At 36.1% G+C, this 19,591-nt stretch overlaps 3 protein-coding genes across 3 annotated transcripts in view; 1 reads left to right on the top strand and 2 right to left on the bottom strand.

Moving 5' to 3' along the window:
- Positions 1-7,171: 7,171 nt before the first annotated feature.
- LOC113769442 (inactive ubiquitin carboxyl-terminal hydrolase 53-like) lies at positions 7,172-11,787 on the bottom strand. Its single transcript, XM_027313887.1, has 6 exons — positions 11,412-11,787; positions 11,155-11,304; positions 10,882-11,015; positions 8,029-8,103; positions 7,543-7,609; positions 7,172-7,233 (listed from the first exon to the last, which is right to left on the bottom strand). Exons 1-6 carry the CDS (start codon positions 11,677-11,679, stop codon positions 7,172-7,174), a joined length of 756 nt encoding a protein of 251 aa, XP_027169688.1. The 5' UTR covers positions 11,680-11,787.
- Positions 11,788-11,829: 42 nt separating this feature from the next.
- Positions 11,830-12,405, bottom strand: LOC113768454 (inactive ubiquitin carboxyl-terminal hydrolase 53-like). The gene is made up of 2 exons (XM_027312815.1): positions 12,214-12,405; positions 11,830-12,070 (listed from the first exon to the last, which is right to left on the bottom strand). The coding sequence occupies exons 1-2, from the start codon at positions 12,304-12,306 to the stop codon at positions 11,843-11,845; spliced, it is 321 nt and encodes a 106-aa protein (XP_027168616.1). The 5' UTR covers positions 12,307-12,405; the 3' UTR covers positions 11,830-11,842.
- Positions 12,406-18,792: 6,387 nt separating this feature from the next.
- Positions 18,793-19,591, top strand: part of LOC113769440 (uncharacterized mitochondrial protein AtMg00810-like) — a 12,075-nt gene continuing 11,276 nt past the window's right edge. The window contains exon 1 of the mRNA XM_027313886.1: positions 18,793-19,586. Within this exon, the coding sequence (XP_027169687.1) occupies positions 18,793-19,586 (794 nt within the window). The remainder of the gene's footprint in view (positions 19,587-19,591) is intronic.

Here is a 19,591-nt window from a genome sequence, read left to right as displayed (position 1 = left end):
AATGGCAAGCTAGAGTACAAATTTGCTGGCACTACTCATGATGTTAGATGGTGTTTTCCGTTGTTTGGATGTGGATGGATACAGTGACGGAGCCAGGATTTTTTTTTTTGGGGGGCCAAAATTGAAATTCCATTCAAAGATGACTAATTCATATATATATATATATATATATATACAACTCTCATAATATAAACTAAAATTAAAAAAATTTAGGGGGGGCCAATTTTATTTTACACACATATTTACATATTATGAATTAAAATTCTCAAAACTTAGGGGGGGCCATGGCCCCCCTCTGCCCCCCCTTGGCTCCGTCATTGGATGGATAGAGCCCTTATATACCAGAATTGCAGGGAAGGGACAAAAATACCAGTCATTGTGGAATTACGTTCTTGTTCTAGTTCTTGTTCTTTTTTTTTTTTGGGTAAAAAAATTTAATTTTCTTATTTTCTTTCTATAGAAAGCTTGAACATTTATGTAGGATACAGATCAGCATAAATTACGAGATTTAATTACCTGGATATTGTTTTTCTAATTGGAAATTCAATTTCTACTCGATTTTTTTTAATTGTTTATAGAAATAGTACCACTCCATGTAGCAACTTTATGTTTTCATGATTATAGGAGGAGGAGGGGGGAGCACATAAGAAGAGATAAATGCATGAAGGTCTTAAATTCAGCTACTCCAACAGTATATTTGAGCATGATGTCGTATTCAAATATATGTTGCATCTTTTCTCACAAAAACTTGCGTAAGTTCATAAATCAAAATTAAGGCTCCAATTGAGGTGCCCTCAATTTATTCGATTGTCACTCACAGAAATATTACGTGTCTATGCAAGCCATGCTGATGCTTCCCTAATACAAATTGTAAAAACTCACAGTTTATTAATTGAAGCCTAAAATTGTTAGTTGTGAAAATCTATTCTTGACTTTTTTAGGGGTTAAAATCAAAATTAGTATTATAACTCTAAATTACCTGCCCCCCACTTTTTTTGGCAATTTTCATCTCCTATTTATGCACAAAACTTAGTCAGCAACACTCAATTGATATGACAAATACTATATTCCGACGTTTTTGTGATAAAATACTACTCGACATAGGTTGCTATTTAGAACGATGGTTTTAAAATCTCCTTTTAAAGTAGCAAATTTTAAGTTATTTATTTACACATCTATCCCATACTACACGTCTCGAAAATATAAAATTAGTATTCTTAAAAATAACTTGTGTATTTTAAAAAATAATAAAATAAGATGAACGGACCGAATATTAAAAAAAGAAAACCATTATTGTGAAATTATTTATTTTTTAAGCTGCTTATAGAGGTGGTTATATTAATGGAAACCTTGTAGATTACGAAGCTCATCATCTACAGGCCAGTAATTACCAACTTTGAAATCTTTTACGTATCCATATATTCACCGGGTCATTGGGCTGATATGCAACGTTGAAATGCGCACGCAAAATCTTCTATGCCGAACATGAGCCGTGCGTTGGTCCGGTTTCTGTTCTTTTTTGAGCGTGGAGGAAGCTAAAGCAAATTAGGAAAAAATAGATCAGCATTAGAAAGGCATATGATCTCGCTTTTATCAATTGTAACACCACCACCACCATCATCATCCACCCTATTAGAGAGTCCCTCATCACAATACGCTACCCAAAACTTTTCTGTAAAATTTCAAGTATAGCAAAATGCAGACTTACTATGGGGCTGAGGTGGTAGGTAACCCCTAAAGGGTAACATCTCATCTGTACACAACTTCCTCATCGTGCTGGAAAACAATGAGCTATATATCAAACTAATAAACTAAGCTTTCCTGTATACATCTGTAGTAAGTACCCCGCTAACAAAAGGTGCTAGTTGCCAAATGCCACTCAAAGAGGCAGCCATTTCACAGGCTCCAACTATTGAGGGCCAGGCAACTTGTAGCCCTCACTGTCACAACTTAAATCCCATTTTTACAGCCGAAATGCCTCGTTTGTGAGATGCCTGGTTAAAAGAAAACTTCCAACACCAACAAAGGCTCAGTTCAACAGGCTAGTTAGTGTTGGATAAATGGCTACAACAATGTTAACACTATCTGCTTGAGTCGTGCGTAGCACTGTCCTAAGAAACTATTTCATGAAATTGAAATGTTTCCCCAGGATTAAACAAGCCTTCTTCTATTTATTGCGAACAAGAAAGACAAACTTTATTCTTGTTGCAAACTAGAAGGACCAGAACTAGCAAATTAAAACCAGCAGATGTATATAAAAAAAAGATGAGAAGAGAATTATCAGGAAGATATCAACTAACAAAAAAATTAAAAGAGAGAGAGAGAGAGGGATAGAGCAGCTATCAAAAGATATTAACTGAAGCTGCTGGGGTGATTTTCTGAGGAAGGAATGGATCCTATTTATAGACTTCAGAATGGGTTGCAACCCTTCTCACTTCCGATGTGGGACAAAGACTGCAACTCTTCTCACTTCTCAATGTGGGACAGAGAAAATAATACTTCTCATTTTTCGATGTGGGACAAAGAATATTTTTGAAATACTATATATTTTACAACAATCTCCTTCCTATTTCAAAAAATTATTTGGATAAAAAGAAGAATGTTAAAAGTACTCTGCTGGATTTGGTTGAAATGTAATTAGTTTGGTGTCTTTTAGACTATGAACCAAACATAGATTGATAAAACATGATCTACAAAATTATTGGTGAAATATAAATTTCTATGAACCAATAACTCTTGATGTATGACAGAGATTTTATCAATCACATTGCAACCCATAATTTGCTGTTAACGCGATTTTGCGCTTTTAGGCCGTGCGCCTGCCTGGTTATTTCATGAGAGCTCTAAAGATTTGACCAATGAATCTTATAGGAGCGGCCCCACTCCACTCTCATATAGGTGAATTCATCAAGTGTATATTGCTTTAACTACACCTCCCTAATGGGATATGAATTCATTAAGAGTTTTAACTCATCCTCACAATTACTCAAAGCACTTATCTCTAGAGGGACTTAAATTTGAAGTGCTTTACTATCAATATTGACTTGTTATTACCCATATGAACCTACTTCATGGGATCACCAATCACATAGGTTGGGTTACCGTCTCTATTGACAACTTGTTGGTCGAAGTCCCATTTCTTTCGTAGTTTGAAGAATCAATTTTCTTCCCACGGGTTTAGTCAGAGGATCGGCCAAATTCAACTCTGACTTTACATAATCAATGGAAATAATTCTATCTCTAAGCAGCTGCTTTACGACATCATGTCTCAATCTCATGTGTCGACTTTTACAATTATACGATTTATTTTTAGCTATGGCAATCGCTGCTTGACTGTCACAATGTATGGACACAGGAGGCAACAAATCCTTAGTTGAAGGAATATTAGCTAAGAAATTTCTCAACCACTCGGCCTCAGTCCCTGTCAGTTCCAGAGCTACAAACTCTGACTCCATTGTTGATCTAGCAATGATTGTCTGTCTAGCAGATTTCCATGCTATTGCACCACCACCAAGGGTGAACACATAACCACTAGTGGATTTCGTATCATTTGAATCAGAGATCCAATTAGCATCACTGTAACCCTCTAATACAGTGGGAAATCCACTATACAGGATACCAAAATTCATGGTACCTCTCAAATATTTCATCAGTCTGACTAATGCAAACCAATGCTCACGGTTGGGATTATGAGTATATCTACTCAGTCGACATACAGCATAAGCTATATCAGGTCTAGTGAAATTCATCAGATGCTTCAGACTCCCAATAATCTGAGCATATTTAGACTGAGCAATTGGGTCACCATTATTTTTCTTTAATTGAGTGTTAGCATCATAAGGAGTACTCACAGGTGTCACATCATAATTTTCAAACTTCCTAAGAAGTCTCTCTGTATAATGTTCTTGAAACAACATTATACCATCACCTTTCCTTATGATTTTAACACCCAATATTATTTTGGTTTCACCCAAATCTTTCATATCAAAATTAGAAAACAAAAAAATATTTAGTACTATTTACAATATCTAGACTAGTACCAAATATAAGCATGTCATCCACATATAAACTGATTATCACATATTGATCATTTATAATTTTGACATATACACATTTATCCACTTCTACAGACGAAAATCCATCTTTCATCAATACTTGATCAAATTTCTCATGCCACTGTTTAGGAGCTTGTTTTAAACCATAAAGAGATTTAATTAGTTTGCAAACCTTATTTTCTTGTCCAGGTATAATACATCCCTCAGGTTGAAACATATAAATTTCTTCTTCTAAATCACCATTTAAAAAGGCTGTTTTGACATCCATTTGATGAATAACAAGTTTATGGATAGAAACTAAAGCAAATAAAACTCGAATAGACGCAATTCTAGTTACTGGTGCAAATGTATCAAAATAATCAATATTTTGTTTTTGAGAAAATCCTTTTGCTACTAAACGAGCTTTGTACTTTTCTATAGAGCCATCAGAGTTATATTTTCTTTTAAAAATCCACTTGCAACCAATAGGTTTTGCACCAGGAGGTAAGTCTACCAAAATCCAAGTTTTATTTGACAAGATAGAATTAATTTCAGATTTAATTGCTTCTTTCCAAAATTTACACTCAGGAGAAGAAATAGCATCGCAGTATGTTAAAGGATCATTATCAACAAGAAAGGTTTGGAAATCATTTCCAAATGAAAATTCTTTTCTTGGCCTTTTGCTCCTTCTTAATTCCTCAATTGGAATAATTTCCTTATTTATTTCAACAGGTGCATGAGAAATTTTACTAGATAGTGGAAAAATATGTTCAAAAAATTCAGCATTCTTTGTCTCAATAATTGTATTACAATCAAGTATATCACTTCTTAACACAAGAAATCTATATGCAGCACTATGTTCAGCATATCCAATAAACATACAATCAGAAGTTTTAGAACCTATTTTCCTTTTCTTAGGTTCAGGCAACAAGACTTTAGCAAGACACCCCCAAACTTTTAAATATTTCAAATTTGGTTTATAATTTTTCCATAACTCATAAGGTGTTTTGCCAGTCTTTTTATGTGGGATTCTATTTTGTAAGTGACATGCAGATAATATAGCTTCTCCCCATAAATTATCTGGAGCATGAGAACTAATTAACATAGAGTTCATCATTTCTTTTAACGTTCTATTTTTCCTTTCAGCTACTCCATTAGATTCTGGTGAATAAGGTGGAGTTATTTCATGTATTATGCCTTCCTGTTCACAAAGGTTATCTAAAGTTAAATATTCTCCACCCCTATCTGATCTAATTCTTTTTATCCTTTTATTAAGTTGATTTTCTACTTCAGACTTATAGGATAAAAAGGCATTATAAGTATCATCTTTATTTCTAAGTAAATAAACTTTGGTATATCTAGAATAGTCATCTATAAAGGTGACATAATACCTTTTCCCACCTCTAGTCATTGTTTGTTTTAAATCACCTAAATCAGTATGAATTAAATTTAATAACTCAGTTTCTCTATGGACAGTTATACAATACAACTTTTCTTTGTTATTTTAGCTTCTGCACATATTTCACATTTGTCCATATTATCATTAATACCAGAAATTAGACCACATGATTGCATTTTCTTTATATAACCAATATTAACATGTCCTAATCTAGCATGCCATAAAGAAATGGAATCAACAATATAAGCAGAAGAAGATGCATTTTCATTTATCACATTGGAAATATTAAGTACAAAAAGTCCCTGATTACAATAGCCTTTCCCTACAAACACATTATTTCTTGTCATTACAATCTTTTCAGATTCGAATGACACTTTCACCCCAACTTTTCCAAGCAAAGCCACAGAAACAAGATTTGCCCGAATATTTGGAACATGCAGCACATCATTAAGAGCCAAAGTATTTCCTGAAGTGAGTTTCAATAGTACTTTGCCCTTACCCAGAACTTTAGTAGTTCGTGAGTCTGCAAGGTAGACTATTTTTTCATCATCCCCTATTGAAGTATAGGAGGAAAACGCTTCTCGATTTGCACATATGTGCCGAGTAGCCCCAGAGTCTACCACCCATTCTTTAACATTAGCTGCAATGTTCACTTGAGAGATGACTGCAGCAATTATTTCATCTCCTTCGGTTAAATTAACCTTAGGAGGATTACCATTTGCTTTGTCACCTTTATTGTATCTATACAGGGCAGCATAATGTTCTGATTTTCTACAATAATGGCAATTGCCTTTCTTTTTCTTAAAGTTGGGAATATTAGGCTTGTAATTGGAATTTTTTGGTCTATTATACTGGGACTTATTGGCTTGCATATAGCTACAATACACGTCAAATAATTCATTTAAGAGTGTTTGTAAAATAGTATGCCTACATACCTTATTGGCATATTGCCACGATTCTTGTATTTTGACATCTGTGGTTGAAGCAGGTTGGGACTCCGTTAGTGCATAGACCACTCCATGGATGTCGAGTCGTGAGTGTACTCGTTCTTGCCACCTTTTGAAATTTTCATTGGCAAAGACTTCAATTTTGGATACATCTGGAAAAGGCTTGGCGAATGGTAGTGCAACTGCAACGGCCGCGGATGAAGGTTGTGGGGTGTTAACACTGTCAGATGCCATAGTTTCTTAGATTGTTGGATAATTGGCTACAACAATGTTAACACTATCTGCTTGAGTCGTGCGTAGCACTGTCCTAAGAAACTATTTCATGAAATTGAAATATTTCCCCAGGATTAAACAAGCCTTCTTCTATTTATTGCGAACAAGAAAGACAAACTTTCTTCTTGTTGCAAACTAGAAGGACCAGAACTAGCAAATTAAAACCAGCAGATATATATATAAAAAAAGATGAGAACAGAATTATCAGGAAGATATCAACTAACAAAAAATAAAAGAGAGAGAGAGAGAGAGAGATAGAGCAGCTATCAAAAGATATTAACTGAAGCTGCTGGGGTGATTTTCTGAGGAGAATGGATCCTATTTATAGACTTCAGAGTGAGGTGCAACCCTTCTCACTTCCGATGTGGGACAAAGACTGCAACTCTTCTCACTTCTCAATGTGGGACAGAGAAAATAATACTTCTCATTTTTCGATGTGGGACAAAGAATATTTTTGAAATACTATATATTTTACAACAGTTAGCACCAAAGTCTACTCTCTCGGTTCAATTTACTCGCTAATCTTCAGACCAAACTTCTTTCAAAACTTTGCTGCAGGCCAATTTCTCCTGCTCTCTTCCTGAAATACACAACAAAATCTCCTTTACTCGTATTTTACAATTCTGGACTCGTGACATTTCCAACTTCCCATATTAAAGGAAGCATGTATCTTCAAGAGCTAGCTGTACACCGCGAGCATATCAATTCATGGATGTGTTCAACAAGCGACTTGTAGCCCATGGTAAATATAATTTACGTGATGAACTCCCATCACACTAATTCACGGCTTCAAAAAAGAGGACTTGAGGTTGCAAATGCCCCCTCTCACACATGGTAAGAACATCCTCCTAGCCACCAATTACCTATATTTCAAACCTCAGATGTTTACTTGTTTCGTGAAACAAAGGTATAGAAGGCATAAAAGCAAGACTAATGGGATTTACCTTCACGGTTTTGTCATCAATTCATGGTTCAAAGTCGTGGTCGCGTTCACGGTCGCGGCCCGGAACGTTCCACATCGGTTTCGGCATATCGGTCGCGGTCTCGGTGAGACGCAAATTTTAAAGTATTTAATATTCTAAAAATTATTAATAATATAAAAAAAGTATGCTAAACAAAAATAATAAAAAATAGCAAAAGAAATGGCCAAGTCAATCCGTCACGGTGTAACTCGGCCGATTTCTCGTCTTGACTCGGGATAACTCGGAGTGACTCGGTGTGACTCGGCCGAGTCAATCCGTCGCGGTGACGTCTCGGCCGATTTCTCGGCGAGTCAAGTATCTCGGTATCGTTTCGTCACGGTATCGTATCGGTAGGGCGAGACGGTGACGACTCGGCCGAGTCGTCTCGGTCTCGGCCGAGACTTCGAACCATGGTCATCATACATAAGCCACCGTTCATGATCCTGACTGTACGCAAAACAGTGATAATGCTGCCCGTAATAGCAAACCTAGAAAAGAAATTGAAAAAAGGCCATTAGGGAAAAAAAAAAATTCAACCATTCTTTTTCAAAGATGAGGGTCCATTCACATTCATCACCAATACAACTAAAATAACCACTTCACAAGCTATCGAAAAGCATTTAAATGCATTAGAAGTTGTTCATTGGACCTTGTCCATGGTGCTGAAAAGATCAGGAATTTTAGGCAACATATTTTTCAGAAGAGGTGGGTGTGTGTGTGTGAGAGAGAGAGAGAGAGAGAGAGAGAGAACAGCCTTTAATGGGAAGGTTTCTCTGTTGACATATTTGTCTTTGCTAAGAGTATGCCTGAGTATGTGTGTGTGCGGGGGGGTGTTGGTGGTGAGAGCCTTTGAAGTGACGGATGCTAATCTAAAGTTGGTTAACAAAGTAAATTGGACACGTATTTCTAATGTCAAACAAGTGGAGTGGAAAAATGATGGCTTGAATCAGAGCAACTAAACATATCACAGATTCCCCATCCCCCCACAAAAAAAAAAACACTATTATAGCTCAATTCAAAATGATAAAAATATTCGTGAAGTGCATAAATATAGCTCAATTCAAAAGGCAAAGGTACAAAACTAAACATACTATTATATTCAGAAATAGATTCTCCAAACAACCAAATGCTCTCAGGATATTAGGTAAGAGTAGTTATTAAGGAATTAATAATGGCACGTCTAATTTCCTATGGTTTGCTTTTCAAAGTAAAATCCACCAGATAATTGATATCAAGCAACATATATGAGCACATCATCCATGTGTAACTTCTTTCGCTTCTCTTATGATCTTTGATATGTCATGGCCACAGATAAGTCAAATAGTGGTCTTGTTATCAAAGACAATTAAACTGGAATCAAGCAAGAAATTATTTATTTATCCAAGGGGTAATGTTCAGTGGTATTAACCATCAATGGTCCAAAACTTAAAAATTGGGATAGGACCAGATGGTGATGCAATCCTTTAATCCCAGGAGTCAACTGATCCTTATGGCTAATGACATTCACCAGAAGCATAGTTAATGCAAAATTATTCAAGCAAGTTTGCGCTCTCCATTCAGTAATTTACCTGCAGAAATCATAGACTTAAAAATTCTATTATTCTTAGATGATCTTCATAAGCCCTTGTGAATTTGGAAATATAGTAAACTCTCAAATCCCTCAATAGTATTTTTAAAACTTACCAAGAATAAATGTCATTCATATTCTTGCAACATTTGGTTTTGTAAAAAACTTCCCTTCTTCACATTAGTTCTATTCTGACAATTATACTCCAAAGTTTTTATTAAAATATGTATCATATTTGAAGTCTTAATATTCTATTTTTCAACAAATATGAACCCTTCCCATCCCACCCCCACCCCCTTAAAAAAAAAAAGAAAACAAAAAACACAACTACCACCAAAATAAACTTCTGGGGTCATTGTAGATTTTAAGATAATCTTAAATGGAATCAGGTAAGATATCTGAAAGCTAAAAAAGAATAAAGAAAATACTGCTAAAATTAGAAGAATGCCAAGGATAAATTAAAAGATGCCACAGCTGGAGAGACAGCAGACAATTTGCAAAGTGTCCAATTTGCCCATGTAATTATCAATTATGAATTTTGGCTGGAATTTTCAACCACAATCAAGAAAGTGAACAATTATTTTAATCATGTATCAAGTGCAGCTTTGAGGTCATATAGCTTTTCCCTTATTTCTTTGAAAAAATTACTTACCTGCACAACAGATGTTTCAAGAGTTTTAACTATTTTAGCCCACAAATAACCAAGCTGTAATATTAGTAAGCATACTTTTGTGAAGCTTAAGTAGAATTCTCAAATCATTTAAACCTTCTAACTGTTCAATCAAAATCTCTTAATATTTTTTTCTTATCTTCTCCAGGGATTTGACAATGTTGTATTTGACATCCAGCATAAAAGTAAAAGAGTTACAAATGATAATTAACCACGACACAGCTTATGTCATCAATTTGAACAATATTCAGTAACCTATTGTGAAGCTTGAGTAGAATGCTTAAACCATTTAAACCTTCTAACTAACTGTTCAATCAAATAGCTATAAATATCATGCAAGGTTCAAAAGCTTCTTCATGAATTCTTTCATAACTCCAACCAAGTGAATTATTCAAAATAAATTACCAACCAAGACAAAAACGCAAAATTCATCTTGTATTATAAAGCTTAATTTTGTTACCAAGTCTTACTTGATACGAAATGAAGAAACACCAAAAATTCTCTAGAAAAATCAGAGAATCACAAGGAATTCAACATCTTTTAGACATCTGATCAAACAACAGCCATCAAAACTTTCATGGGAAATATATGAACTCATGTATGCATACCTACCTTAGCTGCGTCTCTTTTTTTTTAAAATAAATTTCAGAGTACAGGCAGAAGAAAAAGCAATGATTTAGGGGAAAAGGGAAGCAGAAAATCTAATGCTGGTTCTAAACCAAGGATGCTAGTTCTAAATCAAGGAAACCAAGACACTTGACCAGCATAAGATCCTCTGAAACAGAGAAAAGTAAGCACAATTTAATGGACCTTTGCCTTGCACATCTGCACGTACCACATATTTGTATGCAAGTCTAAGGAACCTCTTATCTGATTATATTGAAGTGTTAAAGGATGCAAAAATAAGCAAATGATCAAACTTTTCCAGAAAAATAACAATAGTTGGGACCAGTAATGATAGGACAACTAATCCAGTTTTCGGATAAAAGTTCGGTTATAATCACCAAAACACAATCCAAAGATGCATACCACTGAGACCAAGCAGTGCCTATTTTTTGGATCAAGACCACGATAAAGGACACTGATATCCATCTCTGTAGATAAGGCTGTCAATGTGGCCGTTATGTCATCAACATGTTCACAGGTATTCTGCCAACCCAAAACTGAAAGATGCATAGGCAAAGAGGTAATTTAGATCTTCTGCAATATTGACAATGAACAAAAAAAGTAGTTCTTTCGACATCCAATTCACTCTTGCATTTAGGCAAAAGACTGAGAAAAACAAAAAAAACAGATAGATACCTGTTGTGAAAACATGTGGTGGGGTCGACAGAATATGATGGATGTAGTTAAGCTTTCCACAGCCACCAGCTTCAGGATCACAAGCTAATTGGTGATTCATCTCAACAAGGTTCAGAAACTCATCAAAAGAGCTTTCTGGACACATAACCTGAAAGGTATCCACAGACAACCACATTTTTTGTTAAGAGGATAAGAGTTTCCACTATCATTTATGTAACAAACTTAGATATTTGACCAGACTCAAACATAATATATATTCATAGTACGCAGAGCACAGGCATTGATATTGTGGAAGAATGAAGTGTACTTTAAATGTCTGGACTCCAGACCACAATTGTAACAATTCATTCTTTCAAATATGTCCATGCCAAAAAGAGAATGTGCAACGCAAGCACCATTTGTGCAATCCCAAGAGTCCATGCAGTTGCTATCTAATGATTCGGCATCAGAAGTACACATGGTTGAGGTAAATAATTGATGAAGGCAATCAAATATGACACCCAACACTTCAGAAGCATCATTCATCTGTCCCTGTATGTAGCATTTGTGTTAGCCAAAATTTATGAACTGAGGAGTAATCAGACACCACAAGCATTCACTCCTGTAGGTTTTACAGGCTAATAAAATTGCAGATAGAAGGAAAACTTGAAAAAAATAATAATAATAAAGAAGAACCACCAGAAACAGCTCAAAGATTTACTTCTAGGAAGAAATTAATATCTGGATAGAGGTTGCTAAGAGCAATTCTCAGGGAAGTAGGGGCAACAGCTTCTCTTCGTGCATCCACTGAAGCAGTGTTCAGAGCAGAAAAAATATCATATAATGCACATACAACACAAGGATCCCCAACATGTACATGTTTTGATAATGACCTCCTCAAAAATTCATCTCGAAACCATTGTAAGTGCCACAAAGACTGAAAATAAAAGACGCCAAAAATAGCAGAGCTCAGCATAGACATGATACTTGAAGATAAAAAACCAAGCTAATCGTTGACCCCAAGAAGAAGCCAACACCACAATGACAAAGTAATACAGGGAAAAGGTTCCTATATCAAACCTGAATAATGACATTTAAAAAGCAATTGTATTCGCCAATTTCATTCTTTAACCCTGTACCATATACATCCATCAGATCTAATGTTTCAGTCATGATCTCATCAGCTTAAATGACTGAACCAGTTGTTGCAGGAAAGGTTTTGGGTGGCATTCCCAACTTCGCTGCAAGAGGCAATTTCTGATGCGCATGAAAAGAATCTGGCATTAAAAACACAAAAAGATGGAAACATCAGGTATAAGAAACTATAACAATGAATTTGCAAGCAAGTACATCACCATGAAATATCTCTAATGATCAGACTAAATTTAGTCATAGTCCCTGGGTCAAAAGCCAAGAAAGTTAGTTGTGTTGCAATCATTACCAAATTCACCAAACCAACTTATCCTTTAGTAATTTTTTTATTTTGCAGACAAGTACTGATTAAGCCAGGAAAATTTGTTCATGATCACAACAAACAGGTTTGGGAAAAGCCAGAAATCAGGCCAAGTTATCTTCCAAAATGAGGAAACTAATCTTTTTCATATAAGAGATCCCATTCATTCTTGTGGGCAAATTTTCCAACATAGTACATGCAAAAGGAAGCTTTAGACAAGCTGAATGAGGCTGTACTCAGAAGAGAATAAGGTCATTCTGCATCTTCCAAAAAAATTGGTATCAGGAAAAAAATTGCTCACTTGTTTGTAGAAGACTCTGACAAAAACAATCCAAATATATGCATGTTCACTACAGACAGAAACAACACAACAATCACATACATGTATAAAATTACATACATAAATACATGCATGTATACGTAAATCATCAGTGACCCCCTGCAATTCTTGATTTCTCCAAAAAAAAAGACTAAAAGCAAATAACAGCACTCCAAACACAGAGATAGGAAAACACGCAATGGATTCTTCATAGACAGCACAAGATTTTAAATCTTAAAAAAATGGAAAAGTTCAAAAGATTATACTAATTCTAATATGCTACACAGGTAAAATATACAACATGAACTATATGTGGAACTGATGACTCACTAAATAATTAGCTAAACCAGCAAACAAAATAATTTAAAACAAAGAATAAGCATATCATGTCTTGAGAAAGAGACAAACCAAGAATTTGGCGTACAGCTTTCTTGAGGTCAGCTTGGAACCTTTCTTCAGCATCCTCCTCTGCCTGTAGTTGTCTCAATGTCTTTGTTGCATCATCTGCAGGACAAGAACAATGATATTTTTCCTTCAAAAAAAAGAAAAAGAAAGAATAATTTTATCCCGTAAATCTTACTAAAAGATGAACTCAAGTAAAAAGATATCATAGGAAATCTTAAAAGTTAATTCTGCAGAAAAAGAAACTAAAACAAAAGAACAGGATTGTTAATCTGTCAAATAATTGTGCAGTTACAGTAAATCTCTTAAAAACATGCCATTAGGATGAGCACCAAATATGATAGAAATCAGTGTGTGCATCAAAAAAAGACAGGAGAATACTGTAAATGTTACATGAAATAACAAAAGCAATGTAAACTGATAGAAATCAGTGTGTATCAAAAAAAGACGGAAGAATGCTATAAACGTTACATGAAGTTACAAAAACAATGTAAAATGAAAACATGTGTGATTTGAAGAAAAGTTAATTCCATTACAATGACAATAAACACACTGAAAATTCATGAAGCTCAGTTTCTGAATCATTTTGCATGTACATGAGGTTGCACATTTAACTCTAAGCCAAGGACCAAAAAACCCCTTCAATCACATGTAGAAGAGCACTGCTGCCACCACCACAGAAGAAAGTGAAACAAGAAGAAGAAAACAATGAAAGGGAGCAAACTCAAACGATAATGATCATACAAAAAGACAAGAAGGTTGGAACCCAATAACATCCACTTCACTGAGAATCAGCTGGAAACCACAAGAACAAAACCAACATGCCAATGTCTCGATGCATGACAAACTGGAAACTTCAAGAAAGTTAAAACCAAAAGACACTCAAACATATCAGCTAGTTAACTCGGAAAAATAAATCAAAAAAATTGTTAACTAGCAAATGGCTAGGTGAGAAAGATTATGCACAAAGATGAATTCAAAGTAGATATTTAATCGTTCACCTAAAACCATCAAAGGAACACATTCTATGACAGGGCGCAAGACTTAGGATCAACAGAGTCTTCAAATCATTCTGAAGTCTTATACAGTTGTTAAAGTTCCCATTAGAGTACCGATCTCATGAGCAAATCATAAACTAAAATTCAACTTAAAACTGTTTCCAAAATAATACACATCAAAAGAGCCTTCATTTTAAAGTGAAATGTATATATTGAACTCACCATGTGCTTCATCCAAGGGATTCAATTCCAAGTTTTCCTTTTCTGATAGCACGGGCTGGTTAAGTCTAGTTGCACATTTTTGCCGTCTATTTCTCCTTCCTGACCGTCGATCAGAAGGCAAAAGGCCACCCTTTAAGCTTCCCCCATTGGGCAAGCCTATAAGACATGGCCAATGTGATTACCCCGAATTTTAGGACAATATTTTTCCCTCGTTCTTTTAAAATTTCGATTTCTTTCTTTTGTCTTGTTTTAAAAGCATTATTTTTTTTAATTGGACACTTTAAATTTAAATCAAAACCCTAGTTTTATTTGTGACTAAAAGGTTATTATGTAATTGAGTTTATGTATGACAATACATATTTTATTATAGGTAATTATAGTGATTGGGTGATTAGTGGAGTAATTGAGGTGTAATTAGGTTTTTGGAATATATCAAGTATGTAAATTGTGGAGTAAATTGGTAGGATTGTGAATTTAATTGGGCCATAGTGTGACTTTTGGTTAATTACAAGTTGCTAGACTTCCTAAAGGTTCCATGATATTCCTAAGCTTAATTGTGATTGGCCAATCAAAAAGGTAGTGGACTTTGATCAAGGGACTTAGTATTAATCTACTTAGCAAGACAAAAGCCAAAAGAAACAAGCAAAGTTTCGGCCAGCTTGTGGAAGAAATGAAGAAAGGAAAAACCGAGAGACATAAGAGAAAGAACAAGAGAAAAATTCTGGTTTTGTACAACCCATCCAACTATCAATGGTAGAGATTATGGCATAAGATGATGGCAGAAATTGTGGCAAAGATTATGGCATAAATCATGCCCACGATTTGTTCATTAATTGTGTATATATAGTTACCTAGAATAGAATATCAGTAATTAGGACATTAGCTGTAATTAGCTATGTATAGATGACTACCTAAAATAGATTGTACAGAAATTCTTATTTAAGGGAAATGATCATGAAGTAAAAGGCATTCAGCCAATTTACTCAAAAATTGTCATGGTACCAGAGCTAGTCTCTTGAATCCATAGCTGGATATTTGAATCATTTGGTTAGTTTTCTGGGTTGATTAATTTCTAATCAACATTTTGGCTTTGAGATTTTTTTTTTCTGTCTCATTTTTTAAGAATGTCTATTGAGAATTCGTTTGGAAGCTCCCCTACAGAGACTTCGGCTATCAAGTTTACAGGAAAGAATTATGCGGCCTGGGAATTTCAATTCGGAATGTTTCTGAAAGGGAAGGAGCTTTGGGGTCACATTGATGGGACTTCTCCTGCTCCCGAAAATGAGAAAGAACTTGGTCAATGGGAGGCAAAGGATGCTAGAATTATTTCTTGGATTTTAGCCTCCATTGAAGCCCATATGGTGAACAATTTGCGTTCATTTGGTACAGCTAGGGAGATGTGGGGTTATCTGCAGTGCATATATCATCAAAATAATACTGCAAGACGATTTCAGCTTGAACACGAGATTAGTACCTTCAGTCAAGGTAATCTCTCTATTGAGCAATATTATTCTGGATTTATTAATTTATGGAGCGAATATACTGGTCTTATCTACTCTAAGGTACCTAAGGAGGCCTTAGGCAGCCTTCAACAGGTTCATGAAGTTAGTATGCGTGATCAATTTTTGATGAAACTGAGATCAGAATTTGAGGTTACTCGGTGGATTGCTGAATAGAAATCCGGTTCCTTCTTTGGATGTTTGTCTTGGTGAATTATTACGGGAAGAACAGCGATTGGCTACACAATCTGTTCTAAGTGCATCTGGAGGGACATCAGAAGTTGTCAATGTTGCTTATGCTGCACAAGGGAGGAATAAAGGAAAGGGATCAATGCAGTGCTACAGCTGCAAGGAGCTTGGACATATTGCTCGCAACTGTGGTAAGAAATTTTGTAATTACTGTAAACAGAATGGACATATTATCAAGGACTGTCCTACACGACCAGAAAACAGGCGAGCTCAAGCTTTTCACGTTGCAGTTCCAGATCCTACTGTTATTGGTCCTACACTTACAACCACAAGCACCAATCAGGCTGTTATTACTCCAGAAATGGTCCAACAGATGATTCTCACAGCATTTTCTGCCCTTGGGCTTCAGGGCCAAGGTAAGACAATCTCTTCTACTTGGTTTGTTGATTCTGGAGCATCCAATCATATGACCGGCTCTACTGATTCGTTACAGAATTTGCAGCAGTATACTGGTAGACAAAATATACAGATTGCTAATGGTAGTAATCTTCCAATTACAGCCATTGGTGATCTTGGACATTCTTTTCGTCATGTTTTTGTCGCTCCTAAGTTGTCTACTAGTTTAATTTCTGTTGGTCAGTTGGTGGATGATAACTGTACTGTCAACTTCTCTCATGATGGTTGTCGTGTGCAGGATCAGATGTCGGGGAAGGTGATCGCAAGGGGGCCTAAAGTGGGAAGATTATTTCCGTTGCAATTTGCTATTCCTAAACCTTTATCTTTAGCTTCTATGATTGTTGAAAATAAGGCTGACGTTTGGCATAGGCGATTAGGTCATCCAAATAATGTGATATTATCTAATTTGATGAAGCGTGGTCTTCTTGAACAAAAAGATCAGTGTTCTACTCATGCATTGTCTCTTGATTGTTCTGCTTGTAAGTTAGGAAAGAGCAAAACTTTACTTTTTCCTACTTATGGTAGTCGTGCTAATGCATGTTTTGAGATAATACACAATGATGTTTGGGGCATTACTCCTGTCATTTCACATGCGCATTATAGATATTTTGTGACGTTCATTGATGACTATAGTCGGTTCACATGGATATATTTTTTGCGCACCAAAGCTGAGGTATTTACTGTTTTTCAAACTTTTGTGGCTTATATTGAGACATAATTTTCCACAACTATTAAGATTTTCCGATCTGATAATGGTGGCGAATATGTGTCACATAACTTTCAAGCCTTCTTGCAACATAAAGGCATTCTCTCTCAGCGATCATGTCCTTCTACGCCCCAACAGAATGGGGTGGCTGAGCGTAAAAACCGTCACTTGTTGGATATTGTTCGAACATTACTCTTACAGTCTACAGTGCCGTCTAAATTTTGGGTTGAAGCTTTGACAACTGCAGTATATTTGATTAATCGTCTGCCTTCTCAACAATTGGGTTTTGACTCTCCTTATTATCGCCTTTTTGGTGTCCATCCTGATTATCACATGTTACACCCATTTGGCTGTGTTTGTTTTGTTCACTTGCCACCTCATGAGCGTCACAAGCTTACAGCCCAATCAGTTCGGTGTGCTTTTATGGGTTATAGCACTACTCAGAAAGGATTTTTATGCTATGATGTTGTTGCTAATCGTTTCCATGTTTCTAGAAATGTAATTTTCTTTGAGCATGAGTACTATTTTCAGCAGCATGTTTTACCTTTCAAGCGTGTCCTTCTTCCTAGCTTTGATGATATCTCGCCACCAATTGAGCGTTTTAAACCCGGCATTGTCTATCAACGACGCAGGGCTCCATCATCTCAAATCCTTCCCGACCCAGAACCAATACCTGCTCCAGTGGTTCTTCGAGGATCTTCTCGTATCCGTCAACCTCCTGCTAGGTATGGCTTCTCTGCTACTTTAGCTAATACTGCAGTTCCTACCTCTTATTCTCAAGCAACTAAGCATGCATGTTGGGTAAAAGCTATGCAAGAATTTCATGCTCTCCAGGAGAACCATACTTGGGATATTGTTCCATGTCCTAGTGGTGTTAAGCTCATTGGTTGTAAGTGGATTTATTCCATTAAGCTACGGTCTGATGGCTCACTTGATCGATATAAAGCGAGGGTGGTGACACTTGGTAATAAACAAGAATATGGAATAAATTATGAGGAGACATTTGCCCCCGTCGCAAAGATGACAACAGTACGCCTTGTTCTAGCTATTGCTGCTTCTAAGGGCTGGTCATTGCGACAAATGGATGTTAAGGATTCCTTTTTGCATGGGGATTTTAAAGAAGAAATTTATATGACTCCACCATCAGGATTATTTTTTACACCTTCATTTGATGTTTGTAAGTTGAAATGATCACTCTATGGTTTGAAATAGCTCCACATGCTTGGTTTGATAAATTTCGTTCTACGCTTATTAATTTGTCATTTGTCCAAAGCCAGTATGACTCCTCTTTGTTTCTTTGCAAGACACCTAAAGGAATTGTCCTGCTTCTGGTATATGTTGATGATATTGTTATTACAGGGACTGCTACTGACTTGATTTCTAAGCTTCAAGACCATCTTCAAACTTCTTTTCATATGAAGGACTTGGGTCCTTTACAGTATTTTTTAGGTCTTGAGGTGCGTTCCACCTCCGCTGGTATCTTCTTACACCAGCATAAATACATTCAAGAGTTAATTGCTTTGGCTGGCCTTCAAGATGGTCGTTCAGTTGATATTCCCTTGGAGGTGAATGTTAAATATCGTCATGATGAGGGTGCTTTTCTATCTGATCCTTCTTTATATAGACAATTGGTAGGCAGCCTCAATTATCTGACTATTACTCGGCCTGATATTTCTTTTGCTGTTCAACAAGTCAGTCAATTTATGCAAGCCCCTAGGCACCTTCATCTCGCCGCTGTTCATCGCATTGTTCGCTATTTGAAAGGCACTTCTGCCCGAGGCCTTTTCTTTCAAATCGACTCTCCTATTCGTCTGGTTGCATACAGTGATGCTGATTGGGCTGGTTGTTCTGATACTAGACGTTCCATTACCGGTTGGTGCATGTTTATTGGTAACTCTCTCGTTTCTTGGAAAAGCAAGAAGCAAGATCGGGTGTCTAAGTCTTCTACTGAGTTTGAGTATCAGGCCATGTCCTCTGCATATTCTGAAATTGTTTGGCTTCGTGGATTGTTGGGTGTACTTGGGTTTCCTCAAATTGAGCCTACTCCGCTCCATGCAGATAACACTAGTGCTATTCAAATTGCTGCTAACCCAGTATTTCATGAGCGTACCAAGCACATTGAAGTAGATTGTCACTCTATTCGTGAAGCATATGATGCTCATGTCATCTCTCTTCCGCATATCACCACTGCTCTCCAAACTGCTGATGTGTTTA

This window comes from Coffea eugenioides, chromosome 4 (assembly GCF_003713205.1).
Source record: "Coffea eugenioides isolate CCC68of chromosome 4, Ceug_1.0, whole genome shotgun sequence".
Taxonomy (NCBI): Eukaryota; Viridiplantae; Streptophyta; class Magnoliopsida; order Gentianales; family Rubiaceae; genus Coffea; species Coffea eugenioides.
The sequence above is the reverse complement of the archived record's forward strand: the minus strand, read 5'-3'. Positions and strand labels throughout refer to the sequence as shown.

Bases quoted from the DNA above. Each gene is read 5' to 3' on its own strand.
- LOC113768454 (XM_027312815.1), bottom strand. From the start codon at position 12,306: ATGACTGAAACATTAGATCTGATGGATGTATATGGTACAGGGTTAAAG. The intron at 12,071-12,213 runs GTTTGATATAGG...TTTTATTTTCAG, and splicing joins TTTTAAATGTCATTATTCAG to TCTTTGTGGCACTTACAATG.
- LOC113769442 (XM_027313887.1), bottom strand. From the start codon at position 11,679: ATGAATGATGCTTCTGAAGTGTTGGGTGTCATATTTGATTGCCTTCAT. The intron at 7,610-8,028 runs CATGGTTCGAAG...TGAATTGATGAC, and splicing joins GGTGGCTTATGTATGATGAC to AAAACCGTGAAGGTAAATCC. The intron at 7,234-7,542 runs GTAAACATCTGA...TGTGTATTTCAG, and splicing joins ACCTTTGTTTCACGAAACAA to GAAGAGAGCAGGAGAAATTG.